Source organism: Mercenaria mercenaria, chromosome 7 (assembly GCF_021730395.1).
Source record: "Mercenaria mercenaria strain notata chromosome 7, MADL_Memer_1, whole genome shotgun sequence".
NCBI classification, from domain to species: Eukaryota; Metazoa; Mollusca; class Bivalvia; order Venerida; family Veneridae; genus Mercenaria; species Mercenaria mercenaria.
In genome coordinates, this window is record NC_069367.1 from 36,837,811 (window position 1) to 36,859,963 (window position 22,153).

A 22,153-nucleotide genomic window follows, 5' to 3' on the forward strand; every position below is an offset into this window, starting at 1 on the left:
CTGTGGTCTCAAGTAAAGCGTCACTCCTCCTAGCCTTAACGCACATGCTACTAGCCTCCTCTTCCTTTCAAGGCTCCGAGGTCTTACTACCAACGTTTGAGGCTCTTTTCTCTACATTTGAAATGTTGAGCATCATATTAGCACATATGGCTTCTTAAATTTGCGTTTTTGGGGATTTCTGCAAGAAGGTTTCAAGTGCAAAACTTGAAAAATAGTGAAAAACTTCACATAGACTCCAGCTTTAAAATATAATTGGTACCGGAGTAGATAAGACTTACTTTACCAGCGATGGATATATTTTGAAAAAGCTGATAAATCGAAAAGTAAGAGGAAACTTCAACGATAGTCAAATACCTAACTCAGAAATGTATATAAGAATGGTTAAACCAGAGGAGCATACAATGAATAAAGCAGACAACATGTAGAAGCACCAATTTAATGGAACATTTTCTGAAGTGAAGGACACTAACACAACAAAAAGTTGGAGGAACATATGTAACAAAAGGCAAAATACAGCATATAAAAAGATGTCAACCTCTGGGGAAATAAAAAACCGAAGGCGGAGAGTGTACTTCATTTGTTGGTTGTTACGTAAATTCATTTGTCTATTCCTCCATCCCTTGATTTTGTCTTGTTTATTGATCAATGTATTGTGACTGCAAAAGCGCTCATTCAAATCAGACCAACACTTACAACAGCGTAAATACACATAAGAATATATATAATAATGTTTGAAAATGTTAGTTACGTCGTCCATTGCACAAAATGTTATGTTACGGAAAAATCAGAAGTATGTGCAAAATTCTGGTTTTAAGAAGACGGTGTGCATTTAAAGATTGTATTTGAGGCTTATATTTTAAACAACGGTGGTTTCTGTTCTATAACTTAACTTAATATACCTGTCAAATAGAAAATGTTGTCAACGAAATTGATCACTCTAATCGAAAAGCCAAGTCCAATACTGTCATTGCAACTTCAATATGACCTTATCTTGGTTTTCGACAATAGCTTTTTTCTTACTTGATTAACGTTGCAAATATCAAATGTAAGCGTGATTCTCTATTATCTATTATCTATATTAGTCAATTTTCTAGTTACATTATTAAACTATGTGTTAAATATATCCAGAGAAAAAAGTTAAAGAAAATGTTGGTGTGTATCATTTGCATTTTTTTCCATGTGTCAAATTTGTACGGGACCTTATTCCAGAGCTGTATACACATGTTCAGGCCTTGTTACTTGTATAGGTGCATCATAAGGGAGCTCGTCTGGAGGTTGCACATGTTCGTTAATAGAGGCAACAGATAAAGCGGATAATGGCCTCTCCTGAGCTTCGGATTGCTGCGGGTTTATACGTTGTAGTACAATAGATGTGTTTGGATTGATATTTACTTCGTTAATGTAATCGTAAACATGTGGTAAAGAGGTATCGTTTGTAATAGGTTTCTGCTCTCTACTTGATGATATTCTGTAAATATAAAATAAAAGGGTAAATAAAATTTCAAAATGATTTTATCAATTATCTATTTCATAGATAATATGAAAACTAACACTATAGTATTATGACTTGCATTGCATTGCATTTTATCGTTTAATATTAGCATATTTAGATTCGTTGAAATGAAGTGAACCCTTTTCTTGAAACCACAGTATTTAAATACTGTTTTGTACTCAATAGTTATAGCTGGTGACTTAACATATTAAACAGAAGGACACACGTATATCTACGTCAAATCAAGCTACATCATCAATATATAAAAGGAATAATACGTAAGCAAAATGAGTTTTTATTTCATATTCTACAAAAATGATAGAATTGACTATTGGAATTTAATTGACACTGCGTAAGACAGTTACCGACTCCGGATGCATGAGACATGGGTCTAAACAGTACTTTTTAAGCAAAACATAATATGACTATATACATGGAAGCTACAATGCGAAAACCAACGTTAGGGCTTTGAGACCAGCAAGGATCCAGATCAGTGAACACCTTGACAGTATGGATCCAGAACAGACTGCACGGATAGATACTGACAAGACTGCACCGATATGCAAGTTGATCAAGAATAATTATACGAGTCGCAAAGCCATAACATTAGTTTTCGACAACATAGCGCTCATATTGGTTCAAGTTGGAAATGCTGATACACTTAATGTCATTTCAATTGTATGGAACTATACTTAAAGTCAATTATGAAATAAAACTTATTAAGCTTATTAAATGCAAACAATTCCAAACTTTACCTTCTCAAATTACGAAACAGCAAGACTGATGCAATGACGAGCATACAAACAATAGCAGGTAAACCTATAGCTAGCGCCAGAGTTACCGAGCTAGATTCATTCCTGTCACTATCTGTAAAACACACAACACCATCTTAAATAACCTACTGAAAACTGATTTTCTGTGATACATAATCAAACAAACTCCTTTTTATTATGGCTTTAACTGGGCTGTATCTACGATACACGTATGGAATGACGTCCCAGTACCCTAAATAGTTCTTTAAATATGTTGATTGTACATGCTAATACTTTGATGTACTTTTCATTCAACAATTCTGACGATTAACAATACATTTTCCTGCATTCGAGGCTTTTTTCCGTACATGAAACCTTATGGCATGAAAATCAAAACAAACGTATATTTCTTTAAATTAACGTTTCGGGTACCTCAGATAAGTATGGACATGTTAACATTAGTGTATGGTGACGTATTACCTCTGTTACCTCTCGCTGGAGTCGTCTGCGAGGAATAGGATGGGGTCAATTCGACTGTCATTTTGGGCGTGGTTTGAAAGCTTGTCGGGGTAGTAGTCATGGTTGTAGTCGTCGGTTTTGAAGTTGTAGTTGTGACTGTGGTCCTTTGTGTTGGTTTCGTAATATTGGTTGTAGCGAATGTGCTTTTTGTTGTAGTAGAAGTAGTAGTAGTTGTTGTGAATTTAGCTGGTATAACTTCCTCGCAAGTTAAACTGAAAGCCTTGCCTTCTTCAGCTTTTAAAAATGACATAGCGATACATTGGGTATAAAACATAAATAACCTCAAAGAAGAGGGTAAAATATAACAAAAGGAAATGAAGTGAGCAAATGAAACCGATCTAAACTTAAACCTCTATGATACTATAATTAGCAAGCATCACTATAAATAGTAACAAAATCACGCGTGGTGGCACGTCGCATTTGCATGCCGCATAAAGCATTTAGCAAGAAGCAAGACGCATTTCGCATTCAGCATTTCACATGAAGCATTACGCATTAAGCATTTAGCAAAAAGCAATTTGCATTTAGCAAAAACCATAACACATTGTGCAACTCGCATAAAGCATTTCGCAAAACGCAAAAACCATTTCGCAAAACGCATGGATCACAAAATGGCTGTCAATTCTTTAGTAAAGCTGCCCCAGCAATGTAGATTCGAATCAAAATGTTCACTAATCTTTCACAACAATATGTCCAAATGTCAAATATAATATCCAGAATTAATTACAGCCAAAGTGCTAGATTCACTTCTACAAAATGCCTTTTTTTATCTCAATTTCTCCGGGTGCACAGCCGCAGATTCGACTAAAAGGTAAGCAAAAAGCATAACTCATTGCGGAATTCGCATTAAGCACTTAGCAAAAAGCAATTCGCATTAAGCATTTAGCAAAAAGCAATTCGCATTTAGCAAAGAGCATAACACATTGTTCAATTCGCATAAAGCATTTCGCAAAACGCAAAATCCATTTCACATAAAGCATTCCGCATGTGGCATTGCGCATTTCGCATTAAACAAAACGCATGGCGCGTCGGCTTTCCATAAAATGTTGTGGTATGGTTATGTATGTATCAGATGTATCAGGGTGGAGGGCAGCTATTGGTCATTAGAAACATTACTGAGAAATTAAAGAGGAAGACAATTTTCTAACCATTCACTTGCTGAAGGTGTGATGGAAATATCTGACCTGTGAGTAATTGTTTGGACGTTAAAGATGCTCTACCGAGTTACAACAAAATAGTTACCCGATAGCAAGATATTTCTATCCGTATCTTAAACAATTGATAGATTCTTTTCCTTGCATACCATATTCTTTAATTAACATCAGAAGTAAAATAAAACAAAAAGTTTTCTCTTAAAGCACTTTTTTATTATAAAAGCGTATGAACTTACGCATTTGTTCAGGACTTACAGCACAGTCAGTGTGCGAGTCAGACGAGTTTTTCTTGCATACCGTGTTTTCGCCGGTGCTGAAAAGAAGTTGCCTTACATCCTGGAGTGCAAGATGCCTCTCGTGAGAGTCTCATAACTGCCGAAACAGTTACTTCGGGCCAGATATCCACCTTCAACCGGCAAATACAAAACGTAATTTCATGCATGTTTGTGTATGTGATATGTAGGATGTATACGGCATACTATGATATTTTACTGATTAAGACATTCTTTTTATTTTCAGATAGGTAAGGGGTAGAAAGGGTATATGATGTATGCTTAGAAATAACATACAGGTACATCCAAAAGTAAAAAAAAAATATTTAGGTGAGAGGAGTAAACGGTGCAGCGAAAGGAGAAATACTTAAAAGAAGTAGCATAGGGTAGTGAGAGAAAATGCGACGGGATGACTATAAACGGGATATGAGGATATACGTTGAAGAAGTATGCATAGGAATGGTTTCAAACAATGGTGAACAGACCATAGGAAGGATAACAAATAAGAGGTAGAATAGAATAGTTATCATCAGTGATTTTCACTATTGTGCCCCTATATTAAAAGTCGTCTTTCTCTTCATAAGATCCATCCCCATGTAAAGTTTGATAATGTTAAGAATACTTATGAAGTAACTATCGCCATCAAACTTTATCTAAATTTCTGTAGTATCTTACCACGATAACTTAAGCCAAAAGTTTCAAATCATAATGTGATGATAATAGATAGAAGAACTATAGAATGACTGAATATATCTTTTGTGTGAAGTATTTTAAGGTAACTAAACCTGGAACGTTTAGCCTTTATATTTGCTATTGACAATTCTAAACATTACTGCTAAAATATCCTCATTTTGCTAATATGATGCATGGGCTATGACTATTATGACATTTTACCTTTTAAAGAAAGCCAGACCATTGCTGGTGAGTCCCATGCACCGTTTGCGTGTATGTCCGTCAATCTGATTTCTGAGATCATCCATGGTGCCATAATTCGTGTTTGCTGGGAATTGTCACTGCTTTCATAAAAAAAGTTATCTGCATAATGCCTATCAGACTCCACGCACTTTGCACTTCTTACGTATGACGAAAACGAGGCTGAAGAGCAATCGGCAGACGTTTGATTTTCTCGTTTATAATGGCTTTCCAGTCGGACGTCTATTGTTGTAAATATAACACTCTGTTGCTCTCCAAAATTAGTGACATTGCACCGACATTCTTTGCTGGCCTTCAAATGATCAAAGTTCTCCATGGACCCGTCAAACATAATCTCAGCGTAGCTGGTTATAGAAGATCCACCACATAATTGTATTTTTGATGATACTGAGAAATGGAGTAGAAAGCTAAGTTTAGTTTTGAAACAGCATATGTAATAACCGAGCTGCGGTGGCCTAAGGGATAAAAAAGTGTCCCGCAATCGGGAGGTAGAAGTTTCGAGCCCTGTCAGAGACGGGTCTTGAAACTGAAAGAGATATCAGTTGGTGAGCCGCCAGCTAGTTAAATAATGGTTGTACATTGTCTACATGCCTGATGTCTGGTATTATAGAATAGGAATCGAGAAGTAATGTTGTTTAATATATAAAGGTGTCTCAGAAGCCGATATGGCTGACTCTTTCAGTAGGGTAGACACTTTAATAAACAAAAACTTAACTTCACTGTTAAATTTTCTAGCATTTGATAATCTTTGAACTAACTTCATTGTAAATTTTTGGCGGACCGTTAGAGAATCAGAAAGATATTCCAAGACCAGGTCCAGCTCTCCTGTGACATTTTATTCTGCTTCATATTAATGTACCAAAACTGACATGTAATCACTAAAACTAAGTGTGATCGTATATTGCACTACTTAATTTTGTAGTTGAACATATTCTGTGCCATAAGATTGATGAAGGTTGAAAAAGAAAGTTATTACAGCTGTTACTAGTATTTCAACTGACCGCTACTTGTCAATGTAGAAGATTAAGGGATCCGATCTACAAATAGATAACATTTCGATGCCTGGTGACCCCATATTTTTGTTATCATTTGAGTTGTGTCTGTTAACAAGAATTAGTATACAAGATGACCATAATAGTATGTACAAATCACTACAGTCACGTTTTTTTACTGTAAATGATACGCCTTACACTGTAATAACTGGATTTCTGTTGAAGTATCATTGAAAAGTATTAAAAATGTAAAAATTGTCTAACACATTTTGCCATGTAATTTATATTTTCTTTTGCAGTAGATTATACTCTTTCAAATGATACCAAAATTATATGAGGTAAACCGGCATCAATATTTGATATATTTTAATAGCACTGTTACATTTTGTGGACCAGATATCTTAAGATACATAAAACAAGAAAACAGAGGGAACAGAACATAAATTATTTGGTCACTGTGCACTGGACGTTTGACGTACTGACCTCAAATCAATAATTATGGGTCATGTACAAGTCATAAATGACCTCCGTATCAAATATGATTTTAGACCAAAACATTCTCTCTACTGATCTCAAAACCAATAGCGGTCATCTATTGGTCAAGTTTGACCGAAAGCATTCTTGAGTTTTTATCTGGATTCTGTTTTATTTTTCAAGTTATCGCCTGGAAAAGGTTTAACTGTTCCGGGTCACTGTGACCTTGACCTTTGACCTACTAATCTCAAAATTAATAGTTATCGTGACCAACCTCCCTATCAACTTTCATGATCTTAGGCCCAAGCATTCTCGAGTTATCATCCGGAAACCGATTAGTCTACGGACGAACCGACCGACCGACATCAGCACTCAGTCTTCTTCGAAGGGGGGCATAATAACTTAGCGAGCAAACTAAAACTACCTTCCTGACAGTCATATTCCAGATGAATAAATGACGAATAAATGGTAAAACCATTAGCGGTTGTTTGGAGCTGTTGCCAAGGGGCATGGATTGCCGTACAGCTCTGTCTGCCAGAACAGTTCGTATAGGTATTGTATGTATTTTCTAGATTAAAATCTTCTCTTATGTCGGTTCCTCCCAATACACAACAAGTTGAGGAGGAAGAACAGTGTTGTTCAGTGCCGCATACCTGGAACACGAAAGTACACATTGATTAATTATATACACGTGACAAATATCGCAATAACGCATTTCCTTTTACATTCATATGAAATACGCCATGTGATACCTATCATTCTGAAAATCAAATATCGCGATATCTATCAAAAATGAAAAGGTTGTAAATGCATAGCACTGTCATAGGTCATTTAAAATTTATATGCCAATGGTTTCGATTGAAATTCATTTAAATATCGAAATTGTATTTTCTCTATGTTGTTTTTATCTTTAAGGATGATAGCTTAGCGAACACGTTAAATAATATGCAACGTCAATGCAGAAACGCAACAGAGATTTTAGCATTAATTGCAATGTAATGTACTTTGAAAAAAGATATTCTAAAAAAGTGATAACCCTGTGACCTGTCGGCTTTTGGCCAGAACTGGTTCGGGGTCATTTTTCGTGAACGTTGAACTAATAAGTTTATATTAAAACGCTCAACAACAGCACGCACTCATGCGAATCTCTTTATTTGTACACTTTTTCCCCTTTCGTGCATGGTATTGCCAAAAGTCGACAACTATGTTTTAAGCAAGATTATTGGCCCAGTAGTCTCAACGGACACGTCATACAGGTTCTAGGGGTCACAGTGTATACCTATATAGCTGCCACAGTGTCGTCCAAAACTGGTAGGGGATCCTTAAAATACAGTCTGCGTAGTACAAGGCATTTCTTAACATTTGAATTGTATAGTAATTTAGTGCCTGCTTAAAGTTATATCTTTCAGATTCTTTTATACTAGACAAAAGTGAGATGTCGAAAATAAAGGTCGTGATACTTTTTGTAATAAGTTAGCTCTTCAAAATTAAACGTTTTAAAAAAAGTAATAACCAACTAAAAGCAAAACATGCAAAACAGTAAGTCTTCATAAAAACAGAATTAATCACACTGTGTCATTTGTATATTCTGACGATACGGATGATTTTGTCATTGAACGACCTCAGTATTAAAATTTCAAATATAACTCATACTGAAAGGACTGATGACTAATTATTCATTCCAAGAAGATCTTTTGAAAGGAGTTTATGTACACAAAATTTGCAAAGAGAGATAAATTACTTACTGGGTACAAAGTCGTATTTTTGTATCCCGCGTACAAGTTGCGCACTCTGACGACTTGTTGCGACGCACATTGCATCGTGTAAAAATCACAGCTTGCATCTGTGCCGTAGCATGCTGATGATGCAACTCCGTAAATGACATGGACAGCAACTGATAAAACAAGACAATGTTGTGATAAAGCGAATGCATATTAACTTAACATCTATCTAGTTTTACTTTGATTTTGAATGAATTTCAGGCTAGTATAATTTACTAAGCTGAAGGAAAGAAAAAACGAAAAAAAAAAAAAAAAAACAACAAAAAACAAAAAACGAACATACTTGTATATGAATTATCCTGCAAAGGCGTTAGCCGCAACGTTGATGCGATAAATTACTTTACACAACACTTACATACGTGTTGAAATACCGACCGCATTACTTAGTTGAAGAATTACTTCACACGACTGCATTTTTAAGACTATATTTTCTGAATAATGCACAAGAAGAGCAAACATCACAAAAGTAGATAGTAAGGAAAATATCACATCTCCGTGCGTTAAAATAAGGTTTATAAATATTAAACAGTCGTTACCTGGTTTACTTCCAAGCAGTCTTTATAAGATATCACGTATACCACGTGTTTTTATTTTAACTGGCCAAATCTTTTACCAGATATGGTCCCTACTGGTATTTGAGCTATTTCTATTTGTGAAGAAAAGTTAGGAGAACGTCAAATTTTGAAACAATTCGCTAAGACTAAAAAGGTATGTGGAAAACAAGAGAGACTGAGAGAGAGAGAGAGAGAGAGAGAGAGAGAGGTGGAGGGGAAGAGGGGGAGAGAAAAATTGTTCTGTAAAACTAGATGCTATCATATGATACAAATTGAACTGTAGATAAAAGTATGAAATGCATAAGACATGAAAAAACAATAGCTAAACTGGCCGAGCGGTTCGAGTAGTCGAATTCGAGTCACTAGACCATCATTTGCGGGTCCAAAAAAAGGACTTCAAATTATTATTCATTCGACATACATTTAACTCTGTTTTGACATTTCTTGAAAAATTATATTTTAAAGTATACAACTTCATGAAATGTTTGTTAGCATATTAATAGCAAGAACAAGTGCAAATGAATATTTAACCTAAGATTCCACCAGTAAGAGAAATGCAATGGATAAAAACAGATTCATAGCTTTTGCGTTTGAAATTCTAAACAACAAAATATAAGTTGCAACAAAATACGAAAATATCCAACCACAGTTGTCATAATTCAACTAAAACGATGAGATGAGTATACTACTGTTTTGAACTACTCAAACTCTCTACTTTAAGCCACACTCTAAAGAACAGCTTAATAAGTATTATTCTTAGGATGCGCAGGAGTATTATTTTGAAATGTATCATTAAATTATCCTCTTCCCTTAAAAAAAATGTACCCGCACATAGAAAATATAATTACACAGGGACTCAAGTACAAATTCAATATCGTCGAAAAGATATTTTGAAGCTGACTGTATTTACATTTAACTGTTTCGTTATGAATGCAGTCATTGTTAGATTTCACATTCGACTGATTTGAAGTACTCTCAGGTGACTGTTTTATTTGTACTTCGTAAGAAATTACGCATTTCACATTTAATGTTATGGTAAGACGAGTTTTATTAACGAATAGCTTCGGTCGAATATTAATATACCTTTAAAACATTGCAAAAAGCATTGCACACTTTTGTGAAATCTATCAACGTATTTTGTTGATATACGGGGATGTATTGTATGTGTATATATACTCTTATCCACAAAATATACTACTTAACTTTGGGTTAAGGCTGAACAACACTAAATCCAGCTGTTCTTTATTTTATATAAAATTCACTCACTTTAAAACGGGTTTTCGACATTTTCTAGCATATCAGATTTTCAGAGACTTATATTCCCTTAAAGAACTATATCGCTACTTTAGAAAAACAAAAAGAAAAGGGGGTGTTAACTTTTATATAAGTAACTACAGTTCGTTAAATACAACCCGCTAAATTTACTCCTTTTCGCTTCTTTCAATTTCTCTTTTCAAAACATTAGATTTTTACATAGAATGCGATAGGAACATGCCAAGTGATACATACTGAAACGCAGTAGGGTAAAAGTAAACACCTTGCCATTGAGAAAAGGCACTAGGAAAGGAAAAACGATTAGTACTATTTATATTTGGACTACTTGTGACCAGCGGAAGCTTACATTCTATTTGGTAGTGATCAGCCTTAATGGTCGTATCGCATTAATTTCGTTAGACTAATTGTTTATGGTATCAGTTAAGTTGGGGAAATTGCCGTATGTGCATTGCTTTCGTTGAATTTAATGTCGTATGAACACTAGTCCACGTTGAATAAGTTGTCGTTATTATGTGCATTGTTTTTCATTGCATTAACTGCCGTATGTGCATTCGTTTCTGTTGGATTAATTGTCGTATGAGCATTTTTGCATTAGATTAGTTTTTATGCGTGAAGGGGGACATTGAATTAGATGCTCAATATCGGCACATATAAAAAAGATTAATTCTATTTCTATGCCTATGCCGACTATATGTCCGAAATGGATATACAATGTATATTACATGACAAATTAATAAAATGCAGGTCCATAGTTCAAAACTAAATATTTCTTGGTTTAAGCCAAAACCTGAAGAAAAATATGAAAATTCATTTCTGATACCATGTAATAACACAAGGAAAAAGAACGATAAGAGTAGAACACTTATTGAATGGCACTCGGTCCTCCGGACTTTGTTGGCAATAGTTTTGTCTTATGAGCTGCAATCATTCGAAAACTGTATATGCCATGCACGCGTATGCACGCATTTTGCAAGTAAAATCATATCATTGGAATCTCAATTTTCTATATTAAAGAGCTAGTTTTGATATTATAGATAAGGAATAGTTAATAATAGGTATTATATATTCATAGAAATATGTTACACTTGATTCAGCCTTGTGTCCAGTGTAAGTGTTAGAAAATTATTACTATAATTTTGAGTATCAAAGTAAAACAGAAACGAAAGGGCTTTTCAGCTGTGGTAGCGAAAACATGATATTGAGCATAATTGTGATAATGAAATATCAAGATCAAAAACAATAGGGATGATTACATACCTGTCATCATTGCAGTAAATACCACCAATAGTCTTAAAATCATTTCGAGTGTCCTTTATAAAGCCCCGGAACGCCAAATGTCTTTACGACAAACACATTAGTTTACGAAATTTATTAGCCACAATAAGTATTAATTGAATCCTCATAGTTTTATAAATCACCAACTACGTATGACTCTCTTCGCAAACAAATGTCATTGCTATTTCATAGGATTACACAAAAGTTATTCAACTGACACGTCTGTAAAATATTGTAAAACTATTTTAATGCTTAAACGTTTGAAAATAAATTTACTTCCCATTGGTGCAGTGTCCCTTTGTGATTAAGATTTATGAAATATGACCTGGGGAAAATCTTAATTTTAACATCAGGAAGTAATGACATATATCAAATGTTATTTATTTATTTATTTGGGTTTTACGGCGCACCAACACAGTATAGGTTATATGGCGCCAAACAGGACTACAAATGTTGGTTCCACATCTCATTTACATCGAAATAAAAACATGAGGTATGGAATCAAAATTTGCATATCTGCTGGATTCACAGAGTTACTGCAAAACCAAGTGTTAAGACCCCATTAGCCGCCTCTTACGATCATGCAAGGGTAAGGCAGTGGTTCCAATTCTTTTCGTACACAGATCGTTCCAGAACCACATGGGGCTATATCAAATGTGATCGAAATGTGATCGAAAGAGTGTCATCTACAATATGTGATATACTGGCAAAAAAGTACAGTTATGATCATGCCTGGCACATAACTTTGAGTGTAGCAAGGTGTATATTGTGCTGCACACTCTGATGTTGCTCAGACTTGCCAAGGTAAACTATTGTCTGTGAGGTCTGGTCGAGTGTAGCTATGTGTATATTGCGTTGCAAATCTTGATGTGGCCCAGATAAACCACCGTGTTTGTGGTCGGGTCGAGTGTAGTAAGGTGTATATTGCGTTGCACATTCTGAGGTTGCTGACCTGTCCAAATTACTGTCAGCGAGGTTTGCTTGCGTGTATAGACACTAATATTGACTATGTTTATATAGAAAGTTTAGTAAAATAAGCAAAGGAAGCAGGATACAATAATAAAAGGTAATTACATATTTGGAAAACCAATAGAACTGTCAAAAATGTCGGGCAGCTGTAATTGTTAGAAATTACTTTTCTTAACAGCAAGAGATATATTTCCATTTTTTTTACTAGTTTCGACAGTCGTATTTATTTTCCAAATAAGAAAGACTTTTTATCTTTGCGTCTTTCCTTCTTTATTAACTTATTCTTATAGTATAGCCAACATCTGTGCCTGTACGTTTTCTTTGCCAAAATATGTTCATTAATAAAAAGTACTTTCTCTTTCCTCAAATAAGTTTATTGATCAAAAGTACGTTCTCTTTCCCCAAATATGTTCATTTAACAAATGTACCGTCTACTTTCCAAATGTATTAACTTAACAAAAGTACAGTCTATTTGCCCATAAATGTCCTTTTTTGCAAGTTTGTAAACACTTCCTTGAACAAGATGGCAAACTTTGTGTTTTGTAACAGTTGTACATTGTAGAATATTCAAAGTTTCACTATGAAAAGTTTCTTTAAACTTAAATCATAATGATTTTATTTCCATTATTTTTTATTTTGCAGGTTTCACCAGTTACTTTCTTATTATCATCTGAATAGATGTTTGTATGTAATTCAATGCCCTTAAATTTTACACTGATACACAATGTATGCGATGTGGTAGTATTCATTAGACGATAATTGGTAATGCATTAGTTTTGTCGAAAGCAAGACAAACAGTATTTGTGCATAAGCTTTAATTCAAAACAAATGAATAAGGTCGTATCACAAAAAGAGAGAACATATAATTTTAAGGCATAGTACAAAAATTTCAACATCGACATTCTGAAGACTTTAAATGTGGTATAAAACTTTGAAGTGTCATTGCCCATATGTATGCCATTTTTGTTTCGAAATGTTAACTTTTCTTCCATTAATACGTTATGAATAAAAAATAAAATCAGTTTGACTGAGTTAGTCCTAGGCAGTATTTTCAAAGGTAAACATATGATGATTGATATCATAAAATGTTTCGTTCTGTTTCAAAAATGTCCACATCATTTTGAATTTTAAGCACACACTATAATCGTTGTAATTCCATAGTGAGTAAGAAGAGTAAGTCTATAAACGTGCATTTGTTGCGACATTTAGCGTTCAATTTAAGAATGTGTTTTTCTGCAAACCTTAATATTTAGTCTGTTGAAAAAACAACAACAACAACAACATACCATGAGTTTCCTGAGCTACATAATCCTGTTCAGTAAATCTATCAAGATTTTGATATTACTGCAAGTATACTTCTCAATTTAGATTTGGACTGTATGAGCAAACAGTCACGTCAAAATTTTGAAAAAAAAAATAAAAAAATTAAGCAATATATAATAAAAATATATGTGTACATGGAAGGAAATGAAGAAAGTAATCAAAGTTTTCCCGAAAAAGGAAACAATCGTCGAACCAACAGATGCTAAAATGCTAAAAGCATAAGAATATACTTGTGTCTTGATATAGCGTACATGTACATATCTAGAACTGTCGTAGAATTATTCCTTTTAAACTATTTTTGAAAAAAAAAAGAAACATTATTGCAAAATAAAACAAAACCATAAAAATATCAAAAATACCCAAGAAACACACACACACAAAAGAAAGCACTTGATACAACGTAAAATAGTAAATAAAAATATGAAATAAAGTATATCTATGACACAATTTTGATAATCTCCCAACAACAAATGGAAATGACATAATTATATAATATACAGTCTATTTCCTGCACTGCATTTTATCTGTCACCGAATCACATTATGGACTAAGACAATGTATATGACAGGCTGCCAAGTAGAAATATATGGAAAGATCTATAGACTGAAGGTCAGTAAAAAGAACAAGCCGCAAGATTTACGCCATAAGGTTTCAAAACATACAGTATCAATATTACCTTAGTTGGTGTACTAGAGTTGTCCATCTTATTTGAATTGAACATACCTCAAATTATGTCCGTATGATATAAGGAATAGCTCTTTTTTTCTTTACATTTTTCAATCACTGAATCACCCTTTGTTCTACTTTTTGTATGCAATTACCATTAGATAAGGTGAGGGCTTCCCGCGCTCTCCAATAAAGATTCGAAGAAAAGTTACTTTCTATTACCCTTTACTGTCACATTACCCTTTTGTACTTACCAAGTTTTTATAACTAATAGCAGCAAACACGTTAAAAGAGGAAATAAAAAAAAATAATAACTGAAATGAATCGTTTTCACCTATACATAATATATTTAGGAAGATAAAAGATATATCTAATGCAACCCTCTTTACCATTCGAAGAAGCAGTAAAAGATGAAATCATCTAAAATGAGTCATGGCTACTTATTGCTAAGTTAAAATGTCCAGATATAGTAAGCTATCTTGTAGAGAGCGATCATCTACTCAAAGTAATTGAATGAAACATTTTTAACAGACATACCTTCGAATATTCTGTAATATTAGTATAATAACAAAATCTGTAAAAATAAACCATTAATGTATAAAGTGAACTGCAATTGAATTTACTAAAACTTTGTCATAATTAGAATCAAATACATTCTGTTACATTTGTTGTTCTTTAAACGGCATATTTCCTGATAAGTTTGTGTTTAAAACATGATTATATATAAATTTATTTTGAATATAAATGAGATTTCAGATATACGCACCAGTAATTTCCAGATGAGATCAAGGCATTATCATGTGAGATAAAAGTATTACAATTTAAACATAGTTTTCAAAAAAAGTTACTTACAAATTAATGAGTACAACAGGTAAAGAAGTTAATAATACACGTGTTAGGACGTGATAAAGGAATAGTACGAATTCTCAAATTGAGCAAGATTTCAGACACTTAACAAAATCAAACAAAAGTGCGTATCACAAAGTCTGTACATTTGGTCTAAAGCTACTTGATACCGTGTTCATCAAACAAAACACCGTCGAAGTGGATTATATTATTGTTGTATCGGAATTCGAATCGTCTAAGATTAAATATTCTTAAAATCTAAACAATGTACAGTTAAGTTTTTACTTGTTTTTATTTTAGGTTCATGTAATATGTTTGCTAATCTCCACTCATGTAAAATGTAATTTGGAAATTTATACCTCGTAGACTATTTTGTTCTATAGAATGTGCATACCCTACTGTTCAGAAAATGCACAGAGAAGTATGCGTGTTTGAAAATATAATTTTTATCTTTTACAAAGCATACTTTACATAGCATTTTTTATAAAGAACACATAACTTTCCTTTCAAAATATATCTCCGCAATGTTTATGAACATTGTGTGCCTGACATGCTTGGAACTCTGGGTAACAAAAATGGTTTACATGTATTATAATTGAAATTTAGCAGCATTTTATAACTTTGACACTTTCATTTACAATTTGACAATTTTTCAGTTGTTTGAATGTATATGCTTAATACGACATTCATCACAGACTGTGATTACGTACTAGTAAGTATCAAATTCCAAAATGAAATTCACTTGAGTGGTGGTAATCAAACTAATTACACAAACCTCATGTTTCCGCAAGAAAACAGAAAACAAATGTGACTGTATCTCATGAAGGATTTTTAAAAATACTTGTCTATTTATTCATTTTTAACCATTATGTAATGATTAACTTTGAATCAATTGACCAACTTTGGCTTGTGTTTCTTGCAAGTTGGGCATTTGCGTGTCTTTAAATTCTTCTTTCATTGAAACATCCCTTCTGAAATTAAAAAAGAGAACTATGATCCCGTAGTCTACTTAATACTAATTTATTTAAGCTAGAATTTGATGAAAGCTTTAAGCTTATTTGAACTCCACTCGAGTTCCAGTTTTGGAAGAGAACTAAAAACATGATCACTTGCTTTGCAAATGTTTACGATAAATTCATACATTTCTCATTTGTCCCCTTTGAATAAAGTTTACTAATAATTAAAACGCAAGTTATAATTGCATATCAATTTAGTTTCGTACCAAGACTTTCAAGTATCATCTCGATTACTTTTTCATCCATTATAAGATTCATCTGTGATCGAATATTATCTGATACGTGCGTCAGGATCAACCTTGCCTTTTGTTTTTTCTGCTCTATCTGATCTGAAATTCAAACATACTCCACGCTTTGAATAATCATTTATTTTTCATCTCATACATATGTATATCCTGAGAGCATTTCACAAATGCATAAACGATATTGACAGTAAATTATCGCGCATATAAATCCAATTTACAGCCATACAGTTAACAAAAAACAAAACAAAACAAAACAAAAACCCCAAAAACATCAACAACTGACAATATACATGCTACTTCTTTGCCGTTAATAAATCAAGCCGTGTTTTCTGTCCGTATCCTCGGCAGTGTCTTGACAGTAAAAGTATTGCAATATAATCTGTAAAAGGATCCTTTGGAAGCAAAGAATGCAACCAAGAAGAATTAAAGCAGACTGGGTTTGATTGAGTCTAACACAACAAATGTAATATGTAATAAGATCATTTGTGATATTATTCACCCAAGAATGGAAAATGCATGTTTTATCAATAAGGCTAATGTCTTCACTTACATTGTTGGTCTTCGGAAGTGGCTCCATCTGTCATAACTGTTCGTTGATGAGGCCAATGGTTAAAAATCTGCTGGCGCCGAAGATGTTCTGGAATAAACGGTTTACGTAAATTGCTATAACACGAATTCTTAAAGTCTACTTAATTCTTTTCTGAGAATGTGGAGACGGGGCGGGTAGGTATTGGGTCAGATAACGTCACATCGACATAATTATATGTCATATGGCGATTTTCCAGCTTTTGGTGGTGGAGGAAGACACCAGGTGCCTCCTATCGCAGTTGAACGACCGACTTTCTATAAGCCAGCTGGATGACTTCTTTACATGAACGAATTTTACACCACAAGCGAGTTTTCAAATCCAAAGCGGGAAAATTCCACGAAAAGTCAGATGGACAAAAGAACTAGAATTACGTGATTTGAATATACATTTTGTCTCTTCGGTTGTTTATATTTACTTTTATCGTTTGAAACATTTTAAACTGGAACTGTTATCTATGTATAAGTATGCTGTAAAATCTTAGTAATCATTATTTACCTGGAAATCGTTGCAAATCTATTAGGAATTTTCTGTTGATACCAGCTGGCTCTGGCAGGCCGAGATGATTTACTTCTGAAATATATATTTGCAAAAGGTTTCAGGTGAATGCTCTTAAAAGACTTAACACAGTGTTGTTTTGAATTCAGTAAATGTATTTCTGCACCAACAAAAAAGCTCAGATCAAAGCAATTGGCAAATTGAATATTATTGAACAAAGAAACTGTGTTCACTTTCATGGTAAGGCTGATATTGTCTTCCTTAGTAATGCATAAGTTTCTGTCGATTTTTTTTTCTGGATTAAATGTACTAACTGATATTTTGCTCAAATTTCTAGGCGTTCTTGTGATGTCATTTTTTGTCCAATGACGCGTGACTGCCCTGGTTAAAGCGTTCTTTATTTTGGACTCGTATTATCGACATATTCCATACAATAAAATGAATTTACAGCCTATTGCAGATATTTGTGTAATACAATTTGCTGTTATTAACGGCGTCACAAAAACGGATTGGCCCGTAGCGCATTACTACGGTTATCAAGTAACCTTTATTTGCCAGTGGAAATGCTAACAGAGAAACTACTTGTTATAATGGTACCAGTTGTACTAAATTGAACTTACCGGGAACAAAGTTTTAGGGATCGTCTACGTATCTGTTGAACACTCATCGAAAAAATAATGCAACACAATTTGTGAATCTTTTGATACTGTAGAATAAAAAACATAACGTAGCATGAAGAAGGAATGAAAGAGATTTTAAATTTGCTCGTTAAGTTTAAGATAATGTTTTGAAAAATGTTTGAAAAAATGAAATACATCTGTAGTTACTGATAGAAGCAAAATGAACTTACCATTCATTCCTATTTGGCCATTATTCAGAGGCGGCATATCAAAAGGGGGCATAAGTCGTCCTGGAGGCTGACCAAATGAATCAACTGGGGATCTTGCAGACCCTGTATGTTGTCTACTTCTTGAAACAACATTACTCGGTGGTGGTAGCGATAAACCTGCGAAAGTATATAATTTCTAAATGTCCAGTCGTAAAACATTATGAACAATAGTAATTTGTTTCGTGAATTTTGTTTGTTTGTCATAAACAGGTGACGCAATTTGTGTAGTAAAGAAAAGCAAATATTTAAGGAGAGCGTATGATTGTATTAAAAAATGGGCTAGAAATGTAGTCTTGTTTCTTGGATTTCCTTTTCATTTTCACATATTAAGATAAGTCATCACATTTTAGAGAACGTTTTAACCGTCCAATAAAGAGGTTAAAATTGCTACCTTGTCCACCAACTGCGCCGGGACATTCTTCTGCATCTTCTTCTTCTGTTTCTTATATTTGCAATTACAGTGTTTAGCAAGAATGCAAATCGTTAAATTCAGCATGGCAAAATACTGGATGAAAAAACTTTACTGTTATGAAATGGTTACAAAAGGCATTTGAATCATATATATATATATAAGTAAATATATCTTTAGCAGCACCATTGTTTCTCATGGATTGTAACAATAGCTTCTGTCATATTTAACTTAGAATCCTCCATTTATTAAAAATTTACTATGTTTCTCGCAATGACTTGTGAACATAAAAATACATCTGCTAAAGCATCCACGTTTACCAGGAGCCTACCGTGGTTTCCAAATTAAATCTATGACACATTGTGTCGATCTTTTAGATGTTTTTGCAATACAACTACGAATGTTTAAGCCAGTCACTTTGACTTTTCTTCCCTGCAGATGTGGGAAAGCGGGCTTCACTTCAACGCCGATAATAAGAGAATGTTTCATTATCGTGTGGTTATTGTATCATATAGTTGTAATTCATTACGGACGCTAAATCTTTGAAACTAACAAAATATAAATATTTCATTCTTTGTGTTTGGGCGCCGTCGTTATAATATAACTGTAATCAAAAAATCGTATAATAGCATACTAGCATATAACTAAACAATTCCTCAACGGACAAGATGTTGTTTTTATCACAAAATACAATAAAGTACACGGACAAAAGAATTACTTTCCAGGAGTACCCACCTGTCTGTTCAGTTCTAACACTGCCTCTCTTTAAATGCGACTCTGCTTCGTTTTCATTGTGCCTTCTCTGGTCATTTTGAAAGTGTTTGCCCATCGGCACTTTTGGGGGTGTCGCCATTTACTTTGTCTTGATTCAACTGTTTGTTGTGGATGAAAGATTGTTCTTTATTATATGCAACTTTCAGTGAGTTGTCTGCTGCCTGCTAAAATTTAGACAGGATGATATTATCTAAAATTACTTTGCTTAAAATAGCGAATGACTTTAAGATTGTACATCAAAATGGATGACCTATTTACGAAACATTTCAGAAAAATTTGTCCATAAAAAGTATTGTACCCAAAGCCTCTTTGCACTCTTTCGTATATCTCAAGTAATTGTCCGATGAAGGTCGGAAAGTTTGGCCTCCTTGAACGAGTGGTTAAGGCCGCTAACTTAAGATTACTTGCTCCTCACAGCTTTGGCTTTGAAACCATGTTTGTTTCATAAAAAATATCCAATTGGCTTTCAGAAAGTCGTTGGTTCTACATAGGTGCCTGCGGTTTCTGAAATAAAGCAAGAAAAGGGACACCGGGGTATTTTACCGTCAGAAGCTGTATAGTCTTAATATGACTTATAATTTAATCGGTGTGACGTTTACACCACAAGCCCATAAATAAAAGAATAAAACAAATAATTCAACGTCAAAGGCTAGCAAGATCATTGAATCCAAGCGAGTCGATCGGCTATCTGAAAAGTAAAATGAACCACCGATCTTCCATAAGCCAGCTGGATGGATTCCTCAGATGAAAAATTCAACGCCCCAAGTGAGGCTCGAACTCGCATCGTTTAGTGCAAGTGATTTAAAGTCAGCGTCCTTAACTACTCGGTCCCCGAAATGTAGTATGATTTCTTCTAACAGCAAGAAATATTTAATACTAAGCCGGTATACTTACAAGCTACTTGAATTTTATTTGATTTCCATATTTTTCAGGAAAAAGAATAAAAGGGACTTGGATAGTTAGCTTACGCAGAATTCACTTAATTGACACATTCTTAAATTCATACGGTGAAAAATAAGCCTTTGTGCTATTAATTTTGTTTCAATTAAGTAACTGCCGGGATATAATTTATATTCGATTTGACATTTCTCTGCCTATGTGTAATGAACGTAATTCAGTAAGAATGTCTAAATGATACATAGAGATCATTGCATTTTTGATTAGTTTCTATTCAGTATATCCAGTGCGCCATTTCACTAAAAAAATCATGTTTAGAACTAACTTTCAGTTATGAAAATTTTGATCACATGAATTAAACCCGACGAAAAATAGAAACTGTGATTGTTCAAAGCATTCAAACAATTAAATGTCATGTATAACAGGCGTTTGTTAAAAAAACTTCCAATTTTTTCGGTAGTACACATTTATACTGTGCTTATCTATACATGTACAAGGTGTGTACTACTTTCAAACCTGATAAGCAGTACTGTTAAACACATATACAAGTTGGTTTTTATGTTTACATATATATTATGAAGTAATTGTTTATATGAGGGTCTAATAAATCTTTAATTACTACATGTACTGTTTAAAGCAATTACATCTCTTTTTAGTACTTTTCGACGGAAAATACGTAATTAAATCGTTTAGAGGCAAACATAACAGCGAATTGTTGTGTCACGTACTTTATGTTTAATTCTAATTTGAAGCGTATGACCTAAATTAAAAAAAATAAAAAAGTTAAAAATAGAGTTCAAATCAATAAATCGTCACGCGGGTCGATTTATTTCATAATAAACACTATAGATAGTATCAAATGATACAAATATAGATAAAAGGAAAATCGTGACTCAAATGAAATAATACATAAACAGAGAGAGAACTGATTGTAAATTATTTAAATTAGAAATGCAAATCTATAATAATTTTATTGTATATGTCAAGATTATAGTAATAATTACTATACAGACACACTCTTTAAAAATAGGTATAACATTAAATAAAATAAACAATATTAAATCATCCTACCTTGATGGGTATTGTTGAAACTATGTTTATTTTAATATTAGAAATCTGTCTATTGAGAATTATTTCCGTTTCAAGTTTAAAAGATTTTGATGTACCCAATTCATAACAGAAGATACATGGAAACAAAACACAAAAGTGTCATTGTAATGGCAACAAAATATGTGTACAGATATGACATAAGCATTGAATACGTGTCGCACAAAAACGAAAATGTATACCTTTTCGTCAGTAGATCAGTTTCAATCTGCCGAAGACCTAATTGAATGTTACGAAGAAACCTAAATTCATTGAAAGTTTCTATGAATCTGCATTCATTTGACCAAATTGGAGAGACTAAAGGTTTCTACAGATCTCAAAAAGAAACTACTAGTAGGAAATCCCCCTAAAAAACAGGAAGTAAATTCGGAATAATACGAATATATCCTAAAAAAGATATATTTGATTATTTGTATATTGTACTATTTTAAGCATTTAACTCATGAATGTTTTCA

At 33.5% G+C, this 22,153-nt stretch overlaps 2 protein-coding genes across 6 annotated transcripts; both read right to left on the reverse strand.

The window, feature by feature from the left end:
• Positions 1-422: 422 nt before the first annotated feature.
• LOC128558528 (uncharacterized) lies at positions 423-12,444 on the reverse strand. 3 transcript variants are annotated; one of them, XM_053548116.1, is made up of 7 exons: positions 11,456-12,444; positions 8,334-8,482; positions 7,013-7,241; positions 5,084-5,509; positions 2,734-2,997; positions 2,248-2,359; positions 423-1,468 (listed from the first exon to the last, which is right to left on the reverse strand). In XM_053548116.1, the coding sequence occupies exons 1-7, from the start codon at positions 11,496-11,498 to the stop codon at positions 1,201-1,203; spliced, it is 1,491 nt and encodes a 496-aa protein (XP_053404091.1). In that variant the 5' UTR covers positions 11,499-12,444; the 3' UTR covers positions 423-1,200. The 3 variants fall into 3 exon arrangements, with proteins under 3 accessions (XP_053404091.1, XP_053404090.1, XP_053404092.1); XM_053548115.1 differs by having other exon boundaries at positions 2,725-2,997; positions 11,456-12,441; XM_053548117.1 differs by lacking the exon at positions 5,084-5,509 and having other exon boundaries at positions 2,725-2,997; positions 11,456-12,438.
• A 796-nt stretch (positions 12,445-13,240) lies between these two features.
• LOC128558530 (uncharacterized) lies at positions 13,241-22,057 on the reverse strand. 3 transcript variants are annotated; one of them, XM_053548119.1, is made up of 8 exons: positions 21,881-22,057; positions 19,656-19,855; positions 18,903-18,953; positions 18,473-18,628; positions 17,623-17,697; positions 17,089-17,175; positions 16,500-16,622; positions 13,241-16,248 (listed from the first exon to the last, which is right to left on the reverse strand). In XM_053548119.1, the coding sequence occupies exons 2-8, from the start codon at positions 19,771-19,773 to the stop codon at positions 16,232-16,234; spliced, it is 627 nt and encodes a 208-aa protein (XP_053404094.1). In that variant the 5' UTR covers positions 19,774-19,855; positions 21,881-22,057; the 3' UTR covers positions 13,241-16,231. The 3 variants fall into 3 exon arrangements, with proteins under 3 accessions (XP_053404094.1, XP_053404093.1, XP_053404095.1); XM_053548118.1 differs by having other exon boundaries at positions 19,656-19,858; XM_053548120.1 differs by lacking the exon at positions 21,881-22,057 and adding an exon at positions 21,663-21,832 and having other exon boundaries at positions 19,656-19,858.
• Between the last annotated feature and the right edge of the window lie 96 nt (positions 22,058-22,153).

Bases quoted from the DNA above. Each gene is read 5' to 3' on its own strand.
- LOC128558530 (XM_053548119.1), bottom strand. From the start codon at position 19,773: ATGGCGACACCCCCAAAAGTGCCGATGGGCAAACACTTTCAAAATGAC. The intron at 18,629-18,902 runs GTAGCAATTTTA...ATACTTTCGCAG, and splicing joins CGGCGCAGTTGGTGGACAAG to GTTTATCGCTACCACCACCG. The intron at 17,698-18,472 runs GTAAGTTCATTT...TATATATTTCAG, and splicing joins TGGCCAAATAGGAATGAATG to AAGTAAATCATCTCGGCCTG.
- LOC128558528 (XM_053548115.1), bottom strand. From the start codon at position 11,498: ATGATTTTAAGACTATTGGTGGTATTTACTGCAATGATGACAG. The intron at 2,998-5,083 runs GTAAAATGTCAT...CATTTTTAAAAG, and splicing joins GGTCTGGCTTTCTTTAAAAG to CTGAAGAAGGCAAGGCTTTC. The intron at 1,469-2,247 runs GTAAAGTTTGGA...TTATATTTACAG, and splicing joins CTGTTTCGTAATTTGAGAAG to AATATCATCAAGTAGAGAGC.